General features: G+C 37.3%; 4 protein-coding genes and 1 non-coding gene across 7 annotated transcripts; 1 reads left to right on the forward strand and 4 right to left on the reverse strand.

Annotated features, from left to right (window-relative positions):
* Window positions 1-3,503: 3,503 nt before the first annotated feature.
* On the forward strand, window positions 3,504-4,967 carry LOC125188983. The gene is made up of 3 exons (XM_048086125.1): window positions 3,504-4,364; window positions 4,428-4,554; window positions 4,753-4,967. Exons 1-3 carry the CDS (start codon window positions 3,504-3,506, stop codon window positions 4,965-4,967), a joined length of 1,203 nt encoding a protein of 400 aa, XP_047942082.1.
* Window positions 4,968-6,963: 1,996 nt separating this feature from the next.
* On the reverse strand, window positions 6,964-8,246 carry LOC125188987 (aspartic proteinase CDR1-like). Its single transcript, XM_048086140.1, has 2 exons — window positions 8,023-8,246; window positions 6,964-7,939 (listed from the first exon to the last, which is right to left on the reverse strand). Exons 1-2 carry the CDS (start codon window positions 8,244-8,246, stop codon window positions 6,964-6,966), a joined length of 1,200 nt encoding a protein of 399 aa, XP_047942097.1.
* Window positions 8,247-9,975: 1,729 nt separating this feature from the next.
* Window positions 9,976-10,809, reverse strand: LOC125188994 (aspartic proteinase CDR1-like). Its single transcript, XM_048086153.1, has one exon. The coding sequence runs from the start codon at window positions 10,807-10,809 to the stop codon at window positions 9,976-9,978; it is 834 nt and encodes a 277-aa protein (XP_047942110.1).
* A 694-nt stretch (window positions 10,810-11,503) lies between these two features.
* LOC125209896 (interactor of constitutive active ROPs 4-like) lies at window positions 11,504-13,706 on the reverse strand. Of its 3 annotated transcripts, none has more exons than XM_048109477.1 (3): window positions 13,493-13,706; window positions 12,867-12,946; window positions 11,504-12,784 (listed from the first exon to the last, which is right to left on the reverse strand). In XM_048109477.1, exons 2-3 carry the CDS (start codon window positions 12,878-12,880, stop codon window positions 11,656-11,658), a joined length of 1,143 nt encoding a protein of 380 aa, XP_047965434.1. In that variant the 5' UTR covers window positions 12,881-12,946; window positions 13,493-13,706; the 3' UTR covers window positions 11,504-11,655. The 3 variants fall into 3 exon arrangements, with proteins under 3 accessions (XP_047965434.1, XP_047965441.1, XP_047965428.1); XM_048109484.1 differs by having other exon boundaries at window positions 11,504-12,781; window positions 13,489-13,706; XM_048109471.1 differs by having other exon boundaries at window positions 13,489-13,706.
* Window positions 13,707-16,260: 2,554 nt separating this feature from the next.
* Window positions 16,261-16,332, reverse strand: TRNAM-CAU. Its single transcript has one exon. It is a non-coding gene; the product is annotated as a tRNA-Met (tRNA).
* Window positions 16,333-16,381: the final 49 nt, after the last annotated feature.

Raw genomic sequence — 16,381 nt, forward strand, 5'->3', positions numbered from 1 at the left:
GAAATGTCAAGCATATTCTTTAACTATAATATATATATAGAGAGAGAGAGAGTCTCATTATCCACAAATCCACTCTTAAAGACCGAACCACCGAACCCTACCAAATTAGGGCTTTTAGATCTAGTTTTTTATGGATAAGATACAGAAATTTATAAATTATTTTCGCCTTCATCACGAGCCTATTTTAATTCATCTGAAGGTAAATAAGTCATACTAACATGTTACGAAGATTTAACTTCGTTCCAGAATATATTACTTCATTCTAGTAGGTTTTTACTTCATTCCAGTACGTAAATGTGGTTTCGCCGTCGCGTGCCGTTCTTTCTCTCTACAATATCTATCACCACCGCCATGACGATAATATGGTTTAATAAACACATAGAATAATATAATAAATTATTGGAATGAAGTATGTGTAGAAGCATTTGAAGTCCTACTAGAATGAAGTAAAAATCTTATCCAATGAAGTAATAACGTTTCTGAATGAAGTAATAAACTTGAATAAATTGCATATTTAAATGTTAATCAAGCAAAAACCCACGTCAATGAATTTGAATGAAGCATATGTTGAATCATTTCAAAATCTACTGGAAGCAAATAAAAACATGTTGTAGTTTCAAGGTATTATGTACAGAATGAAGTAATAAACCTATACAATGAAGTAAAATGGGCTAGTAATGAAGCCGAAAAAATTTTTCACAGCAGCACATCTCATCAAAAAAACTAGATCTAATGGCCCAGATTTGGTCTCTAGTTCGGTTTTTAAAATTGGTTCGACATTGATCACAACTCTATATATATATATATATATATATTTAACTAGAAACAACAAATATCATAAACAATTTCACATCCATATGCATATGCCTTTATGATCCTTTTTAATATTATGTTACTAATCAAGCTTGGTATCTGCCCGAGATTTCTATTGTATACGACCTGCAGGTCCCTTTTAATTATTTGACCTTTCCACGAAGGCCCCTCTTTGATTTGACCTTTCCACGAAGGCCCCTCTTTGCATTTTGACCTTTCCACGAAGGCTCCTCTTTGCATTTTGACCTTTCCACGAATGTCCCTCTTTGCATATTTTCTTTGACCCGTAGGTCCATTATCATTGTATATGACCCGTAGGTCCATTATCATTGTATATTACCCGTAGGTCCATTGTCATTGTATATCAGATCCAGAGCAAGACTGTGACATCCCTAACCCGAAACCTACGATATTTTGCATATTATCATATTATATTGTCATGACATATTTTATTGTCATTTATACTACAGAGATATGAGTGTGTCATAGAGAATGTATTTATGGTTATGATCGACTCACTATAATCGAATATATAGATAGTTCTGATTTACGGAAATCATTAAATGAATGTATATATATATATATATTGTATTATAGTATAAATTAGTACATATATATATATTAGTTATGTAAATGTGTGTGCATGTGTACTATGTAGTACTAGTATTTATGTACGTACATATTTATGTATATTAAATAGAAAATGACATTGATCCTAAACTAATATAAATAAATAATAAAAGTAGCATAGTTTGAAAAATATAAATGTGTTAGTATGTACGTGGTAGTAGTTAGTAGTGCCACTAATCTTGTTGGACAAGTGTAACAAAAGTATAATATATAGCATGCATGTTGCTTTAATATTTATAATTAATATAAGTAGCTTTAAGTTATTGTTTTTCAATAACCGCCTTGCATGCTTATATATATGCGTAGAGGCAGTGAGCTTGAGGGAGGGAAAAAAGAAAAAGAAAAAGAAAACAGAAGAAAATTAGAGAGGGAGACGTAGATTGAAAAACAAAATTTTATATAGTTATGCACTAAAATCAAATAGAATTGCACTATTTAGATTCAAGGATCGAGAAATGATTAGGAGGCAGATTCAGAACTTGGTTAGATTTTCTACCGTAATCAGGTGTGTATAAATCACACTTTTAATTTTACATATTTTATGTGGTTGATTGTCATGTGTTAAATTGGAATAAATATTTTAGTTATATGATGTGAGCCTGAAATGGTTATATGTTATTTGATATTGATGGTGGAATATGATGTGGTTTTGAAAGTACATGAATCATGTGATTAAAGAGGATGTGTGACGGTCTTGCCCTGGATCTGAAAAAAAAAACATAGAGAGACCTTCGGGTCATAGAGGGACCTATGAGTCCAATTACAGAGGGATCTTCGGGTCAAATACAGAGGGACCTATGAGTCCAATTACAGAGGGACCTTCGGGTCATAGAGGAATCCCGGGCAGATACCAGGCTTGATTTGTCACAGAATAATAAACTGAACAGAGTGGCATATGCATACGTATATGAAATTAATTTTAATATTTGCTGATTATTGTTTTATATATTTGTTAAAGAATATATTGATATCTGGGATGTGAAATTAAAGGTAAGGTTTATATGCACTGAGTTGTGGCTCATATAAACCACTAATATTTTTCAGGAATAAGATATCAATGATTCGTGGGTTGATGTGAGTTACAGTTATTATAAGGGTCAGCGGCTGACGCATTTTGGCAACCTTCTCCTCTTCATCATTTTTGCTTGTAGATAAATTTATAGTATATAGAGTGGTCAGAGGGTCCCACTGCTTTTCATAATGTTTTAAAATATGTATTTGATAAGATGTTTGTTTTTGAAATGATATAATATGTTTGTTTTATTTACATGACGAGTGGATTATTTATTTTAAATTTTGAATTTATTTACTATAAGTAGTTACGTCAGATAGGGTTGGGGTGTGACAAAGACAGTCACATATCCTCTTTAATCCCATGATTCGAATGATTCCAATGCCATACATCAAACATATCCATTGCACCAATTACATATCCATATATTCCATCAATAACTCCAATACTATAGATAAATATATCCATTGCACAAATCACATACCCACATCATTTAAACCATCAATATCAAATACTCCCTCCGTCCCCTATAATTTTACTCACTTTGACCCGGCACGGGTTTTAAGAAATGTTGTTTGACTTTGATTTAAATGAAGATATGTAGTGAAAAGGGGTGTCTCATTTTGATTTTTTTTTAACTTTTTGTTGAAATATTGATTTTGTGGCTGCTGGAGTATAATTAAATTTTTTTTCTTCCATTTTTTATTCTAGTTAATGTTTTAATCATCCCTACCACGCACAAATCTGTTGCCCAAAATTAGAAACATATTCTGCCGAAATGTTGCAGTATAATCTCATAAAACATCAAATTTGAATAAATAGGCTGCTGCATATTTTCATAAAACTTCCATTACATTACAAATTGCAGCTTTTTGGAGGGAAATCCCAAATCCCATTAAACTTAAAACAAATTCTAGGAGGGAGTACAACATCTTTACACACAAATTAGGAGGGAAACTCCAACTACCACCATCTATAAAAGGACTACCAACACAACTAAAGGAGAGTTTTTAAACATTTGCCCTCAGAAAATTTTCATCACTGGGCTATGGAGCCTACTGTCGGAGACATCGCCGGAGATATCGCCGGAAACAGAGCCAGAAACAGAGAGTCACACGTCATACCAGTGACCACCAAAAATTTGATAGCTCAAAGTCTGCTACAGTCGAGCCATTTAGGTAATGTGCCATATGGAGGTTTTCAGAAGGCAGCAAAGGAGTTTGGAGTGACCCGGAAGACAGTCTATACGATCTGGTTAGAGGCCAAAAAACAGATCCAGGGTGGACTACCTGTCAACATAAGAGACCGTGTTAAAGGCTTCAAGCACAAAGATGAAATTCAGCTTGATACTAACAAGGTAAGATCTCTTTCAATCCTTGAAAGAGGTACCATCCGTAAGATGGCTGTGAAGCTTGAGTTAAGCAAGACTACCGTAGGCAGGATGGTGAAAGATGGTAGGCTCAGGCCACACACAAATGCAGTTAAGCCACTACTTACTGCCCCAAACAAATTAGCAAGAATGAAATGGGGTCTCACTCATGTTCAACCAGTGGTGTTCAATGGTATGCTCAAATATCACACAATGCACAATATAGTGCACATTGATGAGAAGTGTTTTTTCATGACTAAGACTACGGATAGATACTACCTGCTGCCAGATGAAGAAGAGCCATATAGATCATGTAAGTCAAAAGGATTCATCACGAAGGTCATGTTTATGTGTGCTGTGTGTAGACCATACATTGCAGAAAATGGAGAAGTCATATTTGATGGAAAAATAGGCATTTTTCCATTCACTACTAAAGAGCCAGCAAAGAGAGGTTCCAAGAACAGACCAAGAGGCACCTTAGAGACAAAGCCCATTCAATCAGTGAACAAGGAAGTCATGAGAGAATGCCTCGTTCAAAAGGTACACTGTTTTTGTTTCTATTTTTCTGCATTCCACTAAAACACATCACATATATATGTGCAGATCATACCAGCAATCAAGGCTAAAAGGCCAAAGAATATAAGCAAGGAGATATTCATTCAACGAGACAATGCCAGGACACACATAAACCACAATGATGCAGAATTTCAAGCAGTAGCAAAGACAGAGGGTTTCAAATTCCATATCATTTGCCAACCACCTAATTCCCCTGATTGTACTGTGTTGGATTTAGGTTTTTTCAGATCCATCCAGTCTATATAATATGAAAAAGTGGCTAATGGAGTGGATGATTTGCTGAGGAATGTGCAAAGCTCTTTTGATGAACTTAGTGCACAAACACTCAATAATGTTTTCCTAACTCTTCAAGGTTGTCTTACTGAGATATTGAAGGTGGAAGGGGGAAATGGCTACAAAACTCCACACATGAAAAAAGAAAGGTTATCAAGGCTGGGGATACTTCCAATCACTTTGGAGGTTGAGGAAGAGATTGTCAAGCCTGCTGTGGCATACCTTCAACAACCTGATAATGATGTCAGCACATCATATGACATCTCAGGTATCAGTAGAGCTGTAGGCTTCTAAGTTCAGTAAGCATATTTTGTCAGTTGGGTGTGTAAGCCTCAGGATTAGGTGTGGTTTATGCTACCAACTGTTTTTTGTCATCTTTTGTATGGCCTCCAGACCTACAAGTGTAGGGGTGACTTCTAAAGTCCTAATCCCTCAGAAAATTGTCATCATAGGGCAGCCTCCAAACCATACATGTATATGGGGTGGCTTATAAGGCTGCTTAACTAACAACACAGCCTCCTAACCATTGTATAGGGGTGGCTTATGTAATGACTTTGTATGGTTTTGTAAAGAGCATTTTTCCTCAGATAGCATGATTATATTAACTCAAAAATAAGCCTCCTAACCTAACAAGAGGGGTGGCTTACTAACACATAGCAAAGCATCACATGTAACAGATCAAGCAACTCATCATAGGGAGCAGATCAAGTCACACATAAGCCTCCAAACCTAACAAGAGGGGTGGCTTAGTGACACATAGCAAAGCATAACAGATCAGTACTAGCAACTCATCATAGGGAGCAAATTAAGTCACACATAAGCCTCCTACGAGATCTTCCAGATCTAACAATAAAGAACAAGGAGATGAGTCGGCCGAGTAAGCCATTGCATATGGATCTCTCAAGATCTAGGGTTTTCGACGAAATTGGGGGTGGGGGTGAAATGGCAGAGTCGGTGGGTGGGAATGAATGTGAATAGGTGGGTGGGAGTGAATGTGGAGAGGTGAGAGTGAAATCGGACAGACCGATTAATTGTGGGTGTTGGGGTGGGTGTGAGGAGTGTTTTTTTTTTTTTTTGCCATTTATGGTTAATTTGAAATGTGTAAAATTATGTGGGACGAACTAAAATGGAATACTTGGTAAAATTATGGGGCTCACATAATATAATTCAAATATTCACTCCAATTTAACACATAGCAAACAATCATATAAAATATGTAAAATTAAAAGTGTGATTTATACACACCTGATTATAACACCTAATTATAATAGGTAAACTTATTGAGCTCCTGATTTCGACTCTGATTTCGTTTCTTCTTCTAATATTTCTCTCGTCTTTGTCTACTAACTATTATCCTTCTCCTCTTTTCCTTTCTTCTTCTTCTTCTTTTATTTTTTTTTCTTCCCATACGTGTATTTATATATAAGTATGCAAAGGCGGTCAAAAAAACTAATAACTTATAGTTACTAATTAAAATAAGTAAGTTATAGTTACTAATTAAAATAAGTCGTAACATGCATACTATATATTTTATTATTTTGACATCTGTCCTATAAGATAGTGGCAATATCAACTAAAGACCACGTACATACTAACATGTTTGTATTTTGAAAAGGATGCTACTACTATTATTTATTTATAATAACTTAGGATCATTATCATTTTCTTTGTTAATATATATATATACACACGTACATAACTACCAATGGACCCCACGAACTAACTCATTCTCACTCCCATTTAATTTTAAAACTAATATATAAAAGTAGGACCCACATGCGAATAACTTTTTCAACCCACTTTCTATTATATTTCTTGAAACCTGCGCCGGGTTAAATGGTGACAAAATTTGAGGGACGGAGAGAGTATTTCATTTTATCATCGAACTAATTTATTACTCTAATCACGTATTATCATGGAATAAAAAATATTACACGTTTAATTAAATGATACAATAATTATTAATTTGTTACTCTAATCTTAGATAAAAGTCTATTATGGCTAATATCATATTACTATATCTTAATATTATCTTTGTTTAAAATACCACCACCTCTCCGTGCTATAGTTATTCATGCACGAAGCATCTTTATTCGCCATGTTTAGTTATTACTAGTACTTATTTCATAATGTACATCTCATTATAATTTTGTCTCTCTTTAATTTTTATAGTACTAGTAAAATAGATAATTCAACATTAATGATTAATATATCAAATATAATTTATATCTCCACAGATAGCCAACAGCCCAACAGCATACATACAAACACACCAAAGAACCATTAATCCTCAGCCAAGCTGTTGGAAGTCTTTAGAACAGTCCTCAGGAGCAAAGGACAGCATCTTCTGCTGCAAATCAAATACAAACCTGAAATTCCTCTGCTGAAATGCCCCCAAAATCGAAATAGTCTTCGACTCCAACGCCTTCAAACAGAACACATTCCCATGCGTGAAGAAGAACAAATTCTGCGGTGGCACAACCATATCCGCCCCGTTAAAATGAAACCCCATCGCCGGTAAACTCGGCTGCGCTCCCGCATATTGAAAACACACATACAAGTCCGAAGCAATCGGCCCTGTATACCTCTTCACATCCCGAAACCTCGCAAAATAACTGATCAGAGAATTTTTCACAGCTATAAATGCACTCGTCTCCAGCAGGCTCATCGAGGATCCGGAATCTATGTAGATTCCCTCGGGGAATCTCGCCCCGAGCCTCCTCCCGTTGATGCTGAGATCCATCAACGGGAGGGCGTAGCTAGTGGTGCTCCGCTTGTTTTTCGTCTCGAGGAACGGCGTCCTCTGCACGTTCCTCCCCCGGATCACGGCCTCGTCTCCAAACCGGACGTATGAGGCCGCGGTCGGGGAGAGGCAGTACGAGAATCGGTACTTGATCGATGAGCCGAGCTGACGAGGCAGCGACGTCGGCTTCTTGTCCATCCCGAGTATCCCGCTGACCTGCGGCGGGTATGGCCCGCCGTTGGAGGTCCCGCAGCCGAATACGAGGTTTGCTACAGATGCGGGCCTTTTCAAGGTGCTGTCGAATGTGAATGTCTCTGTGGCGACCGGACCCTTTGAGAACTGGCCACTGTAGTATTTGATAGAGTAGCTGCAGCCACTGCCGAAGAAGGAGCAGTCGAAGCCTTTGGCGAGGGGGTGTTTTTTGCTGATCGGCTTATAGCTGCTCGACTTCTTCGGCTCGAAAACAGGGTTGTTCTGCCTGAAGCAGCGGGTGCAGGGCTTGCATTGCATCCATGTGACGCCACTGCCGGTGTCGAAGACAAGAGTGCTCTTGATGGCGGGGGTGCCGATGTATAGGTCCGCGGTGAAGATGGGGTCGAGCTTTGCCGGGAGGCGATCTCGGCGTGGACGTGGTTCTCGAAAAGGGAGGCGCGGGCAAGGGATATCTCGGCATGTTTGAGGAAGCGTTGCGCGGTTGTAAGGTTCGGATGGTATAGAGGGGATTCGGGGAAGTCGCGGTGGACGAGCTTCAAGGTGAAGGCGGACGAGGACGTCGGGCGTCGGAGGAACAAGAGGGCAAAGATGAGGAAAAAGATGTTGATTGAAGGCATTGTGATTTAGTATGATAATGGGAGAGGGAGATCGAATGAGTGTTCTACTTATATGATGAAATGAGGGAAGAGATTGTGTTTTGAGTAATTGTGATATGCCTATTTTGCTACTTTTAACTTTTTTTGTGTGATCTGTTATTTATATCTAAGGTTCAAATAATGAATTGGACATTGCGTTACTTGATTAGTCTTTAACATGGAATTATGTGTTTACACTTGGATGCTAATATATAATCAAATGACAAGAAACATAATTTAGGCAATAATAAGTACATAAATGCGAAATGCGGAGCCACATTGAATTCACAAATATGTACAAGTGGAGTACTACATATCTGAAAAATATCATCACGATGACATTAATATGTCAATACAAATTTAGTTGACATACTTAATTATGCCTTTATGTTGACTTTTAAAATAGATGTCAATACAATAATATAAGTATATCAATTAAATTTGTGTTGACATACTAATATCATCGTGTTGATATTTTTAATATACAATACTAATATCATCGTGTTGATATTTTTAATATATTGTATATTGATGAATTTGCCAAATAGCAATTTAAGAAAAGTTGGCATTATAACGGTAATCCATATAGCATTTTATTTTAATTGTAAGAAATGAACATTTAAAATTTTATAAACGGAGTAATATCTAAACATTTAAATGGAGTAATTTATAATAGTAGTACTCCTTTCGTCCCTCTGCAGTAGGGTCGTTTCCTTTTGACACGAGATTTAAGAAAAAAAATGTGTTAAGTGAGTTAAGCAAATTGATAATAAAGTAGGGAAGGAAAAGAAATAGAGTAAGAAGAGAGAATAATATAAGAGAGAAAAAATGTTGTCTTTTGCCAAAAAAAAAGAAAAGGAAATGACTCAGCTACAATGGGACAACCCAAATATAAATACTACTTAGCTACGTAAGGACGGAGAGAGTACTGTGTTTTACATATTTGAAAAACAAAAAATTAAAACACTTTCCCAGAAGAAGTCTTCAGTTGTTTTGAGATTTTTAGAACTTAAAGTAAGAAATATCTTTAAGATGTAATGGCCATCGTCTGGTTCATTTAGGCCGCGAAACAGGCGGCACTGCCTTAGGGTGGTGGTGACTCTTGGGCCGATGATGACTCGACTTGTGTTACGGTGGTGATGTCAGGCGTAGAGCCGGGCGTGTGGGCTCTCGAGCGATGGTAATTGTATCAGACTATCAGGTTGTTTGCATTTATGGCTTTTGTGAATTTCTCTCTTTATGACAAAGTAGTTATTGGGGATGATGGAAAGATGCAACAAATTTTGTTGAAATTAGGGACTTATAAGAGACTGTATCACTACATTGGGGTTGATGGTGTGGTGTCATTAAATAATGGAGGTTAGTATGATGCTATGAGAGTATTTCGTGAATTATTAAATACTTATTTATATTTATTTGGATCCGTTCGATTCTCACTATTGCTCATGGCGAGAAGCTATGAATATGATTACATACTCTTATCTTGTTTATCGAACACCACCTTTCCGTGTTAAAGTTATATGTGCAAGAAGCATATTTTATCTTAATTATTAATGATTTAGTCATTATCTCATATTGTATATCTCGTTCAGTTTTTAAGTTTTATAAAACTAGTAAACTAGATAATTTGATATTAATATATTAAATCTTATCTATATCTCCATAGATAGCCAACAGCATACACACAGACACAAGAAAGAACCATTAATCCTCAGCCTCCAAGCTGATGGAAGTCTCTAGAACAATCCTCAGGAGCAAACGACAGCATCTTCTGCTGCAAATCATACACAAACCTCACATTCCTCTGCTGAAACGACCCCAAAATGGAAATAGTTTTCGACTCCAACGCCGCCAAACAGAACACATTCCCGCCCGGAAAGAAGAACAAATTCACCGGCGGAGCCGCCAAATTAGCCCCATTAAAATGAAAAAACATTGTCGGTAAAGTCGGCCGTGCCGCCGCATAGCTATAGCAGAGAAACTTCTCCCGTGCATTGCTCCTCTTAACATCGTGAAAACTGGCAAAATAGCTAGCAAGAGAATTTTTCACAGCAACATACACGCTCGTTTCCAGCAGGCTCAACGAGGATCCGGAATCTATGTAGATTCCATCTGGGAATCTCGCCCCAAGCCTCCTCCCGTTGATGCTGAGATCCAACAACGGGAGGGCGTAGCTAGTGGTGCTCCGTTTGTTTCTCGTCTCGAGGAACGGCGTCCTCTGCACGTTCCTCCCTTGGATCACCGCCTCGTCCCCGAACCTGACGTATGAGGATGTGGTCGGGGAGAGGCAGTAGGAGAACCGGTTCTTGATCCCAGCGCCGAGCTGCCGGGGCAAGGACGTCGGTTCCCTGTCCATCCCCAGTATTCCGCTGATCGCCGGCGGGAAAGACCCGGAGTTGGAAGTCCCGCAGCCGAAGACGAGGTTCGACACTGTTGCTCGAGTTTTCAGACTGCTTTCGAAGGAGAAAGTCTCGGTGGAGGCCAGCCCGGACGAGGACTGCCCGCTGTAGTAGCCAACAGAGTAATGGCAGCCTTTGCCGAACATGGAGCACTTGAAGCTTCCTGCGAGGGGGTGGTTTTTGTTGATCAGTGTGAAGCTGCTTGACTTCTTCGGCTCGTACATGGGGCTGTCCTGCTTGAAGCAGCGGGTGCAGGGGCTGCATTGTATCCACGTTATGTGGCTGCCGGTGTCAAAGACGAGAGTTCTCTTGACGGCTGGGGTGCCGATGTATAAATCCACCGTGAAGACGGGCCCGGAGAGCTTTCCAGGGAGGCGGATCTCGGCGTGGACGTGGTTCTTGAAAAGGGAGGCGGATCTCGGCGTGGACGTGGTTCTCGAAAAGGGAGGCGCGGGCCAGGGAGATCTCAGCATGCTTGAGGAAGCGTTGCGTGGTTGTGAGGTTAGGTTGGTATAGAGGGGAGTCGGGGGAGTCGCGATGGACGAGCTCCAAGGTTAAGGCCGACGAGGACGTCAACCAGAGCGCGAAGATGAGGAAGAAGATGTTGATTGAAGGCATTGTGATTTAGTATGATGATGGGATAGGGAAGAATGAGTGTTCTATTTATATGGAGAGATGTGGGACGAGATGTTGTTTAGAGTAATTGTGATATGCTTCTTTTCTTCTTGTGAGTAATCTTTTATTTATTTCTTAGGTTCAAATGAGAAACTGGTTATTGCGTATGAGATTAGTCTTAACATTTAATTATGTCTTTAAACATTTAATATAACGAACATAATATAGACAATAATAAATACATATCTATTAATAAAATACTTAAATGTTGAACCACATTTAATTCATAGAATGAACACAGAGATAACAAAGCAAATACTAATAAATGGTGAGAAACCATTTTCATAAAGCTTCAAGAGAGAGGCATTTTTGAAAACTTACTTATGGCTCTTCTTCTTCCACAGATCTCCAAGCATTCTAATGCCTTTCCTCTTTTCACCTCCAAAAACGTCATCTCTGTCGTCCATTAGCCCGGGCGAGCCTACATAACCCGTGTACCCACCAACATGATCAAGCGTACTGACGTATAGTTTATCCATGGATCCACATCTCTCCGATATCCTCCTGCCGTTCGCCTCCGCATCCCCAGCCAGAACAGTAGCTGCTGCATCCGCTGCTTTTCGCCATTGCTCAGTTTGTACACGAAGCAACTTCATCTCATTTTCTAGCAACTCTTTCGCCTTTTCTGTCGCTTCTAACTTCTCGTTCGTATGGGCAGTGCTGATTTTACTCTTCTCCAGCTCTTCACTAGCCAAAGTTAACCTTTTGTTCAGGCCATCAATCTCAGATTGAGCCGATGATATCTTAAGTGACTTCTCATCGAGCTGGCTCTTCATGCTCTCGTTTTCTTGACGAAGCACATCCACTTCTTTCCCCTTCTCTTCTAAACGGGCTTTCAGCAAGTTTATCTCCTCTTCCTTTGAAGCCAACTCATCAACCAATGGACTCTCCGGCTCAGCAGTGACTGGTGATTCAGCTGACAAAGAGACAGACTTAGCCTTGAGTTCATCATCTTCTAGTTCAGCCTTAGGCTCCAATGCTGTCTTCTCGTTAGGAACTTCGAAAACATCAGTTTCCTCCTGGATTTCCTCAGATGCTTCATACATTTTAGTACTATCCTTCTTGCTCAGTTTTCGGGCCTCAGCTGAAGTGGAATGCTTTTCTTCGATTTCCAATGGCTCGGGAGCCCTCTGTGATTTCTTAGGTTTCCTTTCGAGTTGATCCTGCACTGTCTTTTTGGCAGTCGCGGTCGAGACTAAATGACCCTTCAGACTCTTGAGCTCCTCCTGTGCAAGGCCGAGTTGAGATTCCAAATCTGCAATGCGAGTTCTTAGTTTCTTTTGGTGCAAGGGGTTAGACAGCGTCCCACTCTGTGTCCGACCATCAGCTATTTTGGGGCTCCTCTCCGTCCTCGGACGAACATGTGTTGGATCAGAATCAGCGCTGGACGTCCTCTGATTAGCAGGCCCTCGAAGAGATGGCCGTTGAGCTACTTCTGCTGTTCTACTATGATCATAACAAGATCAAATCAAAACCAAACACAAAACAGAATAACTTGGGAATACACTAGGCATTAGATTTCAAATACCTTGTTCTTGGCATTTCTCTCTTCTTCAGGGAAACTCAATTATCTCTAACAGCAAAATCAACTGTTCTTCAAACTTTGATCTGCTTAATCGAATGAGAACATTAGATAATTCAGCTGGAAAAATGAAGCTCAGCATATTCACACACTGCAAAATTCAACACTGTAAAATACATCAATTGGATTCAACAAGCTAATGAAATTGCAGTTTTCTCAAACAATTTGGCCACAAATCAAACCTAACTAGCACCAGCATTTCACTATGATTTCTAATTTCCAATTTCTAAAATTTCTCTAATAAACAGCTGAAGTCGATCAAAATGCAACTATTAGGAGCTTCAATTTTACAACGGATCTTCACCACTCTACAGAATTCATAACTTCACGATTTCAACGAATTCATCCGTGTGTAAAACTAATTAAACTCATATCAGCTGGATCTACAAACAGTGCTTCAATTGAAATTGAATGCCCCCAAAAAAAGGGGGAAAACAAGAGCAATCATTAGCAGAGGAAATAGCCCAATTAAAAAGCATACACAACGAATTGATTAATCTATTCCAAAACAGAATCGCAATTGTGAATCGAAATGAACAAAAATTGAAGTACTGTAACAAAATCACACCTACAGAAGGTGTCGTCGTCTTCTTATTCTTCTTCAAGGTGTGGTCAGGAGCTGATTGTTAAATAGCAGAGGTGAATGGAGATTTGGAGCAGAGTAGCATAGAAATGGAAATGGAAAGCGGCATTGAATTTGAAACCGCTGAGCGGCATTTATGAGAGCAATTGTGCGCTTCACTTGCCTTCTTCGTGTGTATGTGACAGCTCTTCTTGGGACACGAGACGGGTAGACTGAAGTTTGAAAATTCGAATTAAATAATTCCTAAAACTGAATATTTGGAATAATTGGAAGGTGAGGACAAGAGAGTCATTTCGAAATCATTGGATGGAGGGAATCCAACGGTCATAATGTGGTGGCTTTTGCGACTAGGGGTGGAAAAACGGGTATTTCAAACCGTCTTTAGTGCAATCTAACTAATCTGGATTGACGAACCCGCTTTTGGTGTAGTCTGATTAATCTTGCTCGACTGAATTTTGCGGATTAAAACTTAAGGCCAAAAGCCTCCCAATGACTAGTGGGATTTGAATTCATAATTTCAAGATCGAACACAATTCTGAGATGCCAACAATACTACAAATTTTTTGTTTGATGTGTTCAGATTTTTCAACAAAGTTGAATTTTCCAAAATATATTACTCGTGTAACTTAATTACCCCTTAAAAACGTGGGATTTATGTCTAAACAAATGAAAGTGCAAGTAAATAATTTACTGGAATTATTTTGACCCGACAAAAAAAGGGACATGTACAAAACTACTTATAAATGCTATTACGGTTATGTTTAATTGATGAATTATAAATTTAAGTGGATTTAATTATGTATGCCGCATTATTTTAAATAAATTATTTTTAACATTTTATAATTAATACTACCTCCGTCCTTCAAATTTTGACACACTTTGACCCGGCACGGATTTTAAGAAATGTAATAGAAAGTGAGTTGAAAAAGTTGGTGGGATGTGAGTCCTACTTTTAAAGTATTAGTTTTATAATAAAATGTGAGTAGGAATGAGTTATTGGAATATGAGGTACACTATCAAAAATAATAAAAAGAGAAGTGTGTCAAATTTTTAGGGATGGATCGAATAATAAACTGTGTTAAAATTTGGAGGACAGAGGTAGTACTTAATATGGAAGCTTTGAAAGTTGAAACCAATAGTAAATGGTGTAGCTCTAAAAGAGAAAATAATAGTAGTAATAAACTAATACTAATAATGAAAGAATTATGGATAGTGCAGATTTAAGTTTCATTTAGTTGTTTAACTCATTATACAATTATAGTTATTTTCAAGTACTTTTATTAATTTACACGCATTTATGAAACGATACTTTATAAATTATTCATTATTTGAAGAAAAATTTAATGGATTATTAATTGAGGAAAATAATTATTAGTACTAGTATGCAAGGAAGCGAGTTTATTTAGTTTGTTTCAAGAATTGTTAATTAGATAGGACAATTATTAAAACGTGGTTGTTATTTTATTAAGCCATATAATGCAATTGAATATAATATATATCCAACCAATTTTTTAATGTATATTGAAGATGGGTACATTCCGTTTTGCTTGAGATCTCAACAAATAGATCAATTAATGTCGTCTTAATTAATATTTATGGCTATACTAAAACAAATGTTATTTTATCCTAAATCAGTACAATAGAAAAGAAAATTAAGAGAAAATATAACAAAATTGAAGTAAATGTATTTATCATCCTATCCATTAGAGAGAGATTAGATAACCACAACTAACAAGAAACATAGAATCTAAAATGTAATGACACTCAAATCATATAACCCTAGATTGTGTCGTCAATCACTTTCGAGAATTTAAACGTGTCTTATGTTTCGTTAGTCTATAAATATTAGGAATTTAAAAAGAAGAAGATTTTTAGTAAATTTACTATAGCAATGCCTAAGATTAAGGCAAGCAACGAGGATCACATATCCACAAAGAGAAATGACGATCAGATACATTAAAATGTTTGAAGTATGTTTTTATTTTTATAGAAGTGTAGACAAAGGCATGTGAAGATTAAGTATAAACTCAACTACTCCATTCCTACAGCTTGTCACATTTACTTGTACCTAACTTATACGACCAAATCTAGTCGAAACATATTATAAAACAAAAAAATGATTAATAATTTGACAAAATTAGCACGTTCGGATAACTATCATTTTCTGCCTTTAAAGTAGTATGGTTTTCACAGAGAATCTTGAAAAGAAATGACGATGCACACCTGCATTTTTATAAAATATAATATACTCCTATAAATTAAATAAATAATCAAATTGTAATGCCAAGAAGATAATTTGAGGATACTTTGATGCAAACAAACCACCAAACTATAATAATTTTTATCACGTAGTGACTTACTCCACTAACAATTAATATGCACGGTTAGTTTTGTTGTGATTTACAAGTGAAAATCAATCATGGCCATCTATTTAGCTTGTGAAAATCATTGGATCATGTGTTCTTATTCCTTCATACTTATGACTTTACAAGTACAACTTAGGTCCAAAAATAATGATTCTGATAAATTTTGGGATAATAGTAAATTTAAATCATGAAACTGATTAAATTATGAGCAATTTTATAAGATTAAAAAGTGGAAGAAAATAATATAATGAAATCATAATATTCAACCACCACAAATTTTAATCTAGAAATAAATGTAAATACATGCAATTTTAATTGATAAAAAAAATCAATTGCAAATAGGCATTTCAAGGAAATGAAAAAGGTGACATTGGAAGCTTTCTACTGAAATTATCAGAGCCAGGTTTCGATCCTGGGACCTGTGGGTTATGGGCCCACCACGCTTCCGCTGCGCCACTCTGATTTGTTGAAATTTATTGATTGCATATTTTACTAGTATACTAATTCATCGA

The sequence above is a fragment of the Salvia hispanica genome, chromosome 1 (assembly GCF_023119035.1).
Source record: "Salvia hispanica cultivar TCC Black 2014 chromosome 1, UniMelb_Shisp_WGS_1.0, whole genome shotgun sequence".
Taxonomy (NCBI): domain Eukaryota; kingdom Viridiplantae; phylum Streptophyta; class Magnoliopsida; order Lamiales; family Lamiaceae; genus Salvia; species Salvia hispanica.

What these genes read in the sequence shown, in the direction of transcription:
- LOC125188983 (XM_048086125.1), top strand. Translation starts at nt 3,504, where the DNA reads ATGGAGCCTACTGTCGGAGACATCGCCGGAGATATCGCCGGAAACAGA. An exon ending in GAGAATGCCTCGTTCAAAAG is followed by an intron (nt 4,365 to 4,427) that starts GTACACTGTTTT and finishes ATATATGTGCAG; the next exon opens with ATCATACCAGCAATCAAGGC. An exon ending in AGCAGTAGCAAAGACAGAGG is followed by an intron (nt 4,555 to 4,752) that starts GTTTCAAATTCC and finishes TAACTCTTCAAG; the next exon opens with GTTGTCTTACTGAGATATTG.
- LOC125188987 (XM_048086140.1), bottom strand. Translation starts at nt 8,246, where the DNA reads ATGCCTTCAATCAACATCTTTTTCCTCATCTTTGCCCTCTTGTTCCTC. An exon ending in CACGCCGAGATCGCCTCCCG is followed by an intron (nt 7,940 to 8,022) that starts GCAAAGCTCGAC and finishes CGACACCGGCAG; the next exon opens with TGGCGTCACATGGATGCAAT.
- LOC125188994 (XM_048086153.1), bottom strand. Translation starts at nt 10,809, where the DNA reads ATGTTCGGCAAAGGCTGCCATTACTCTGTTGGCTACTACAGCGGGCAG.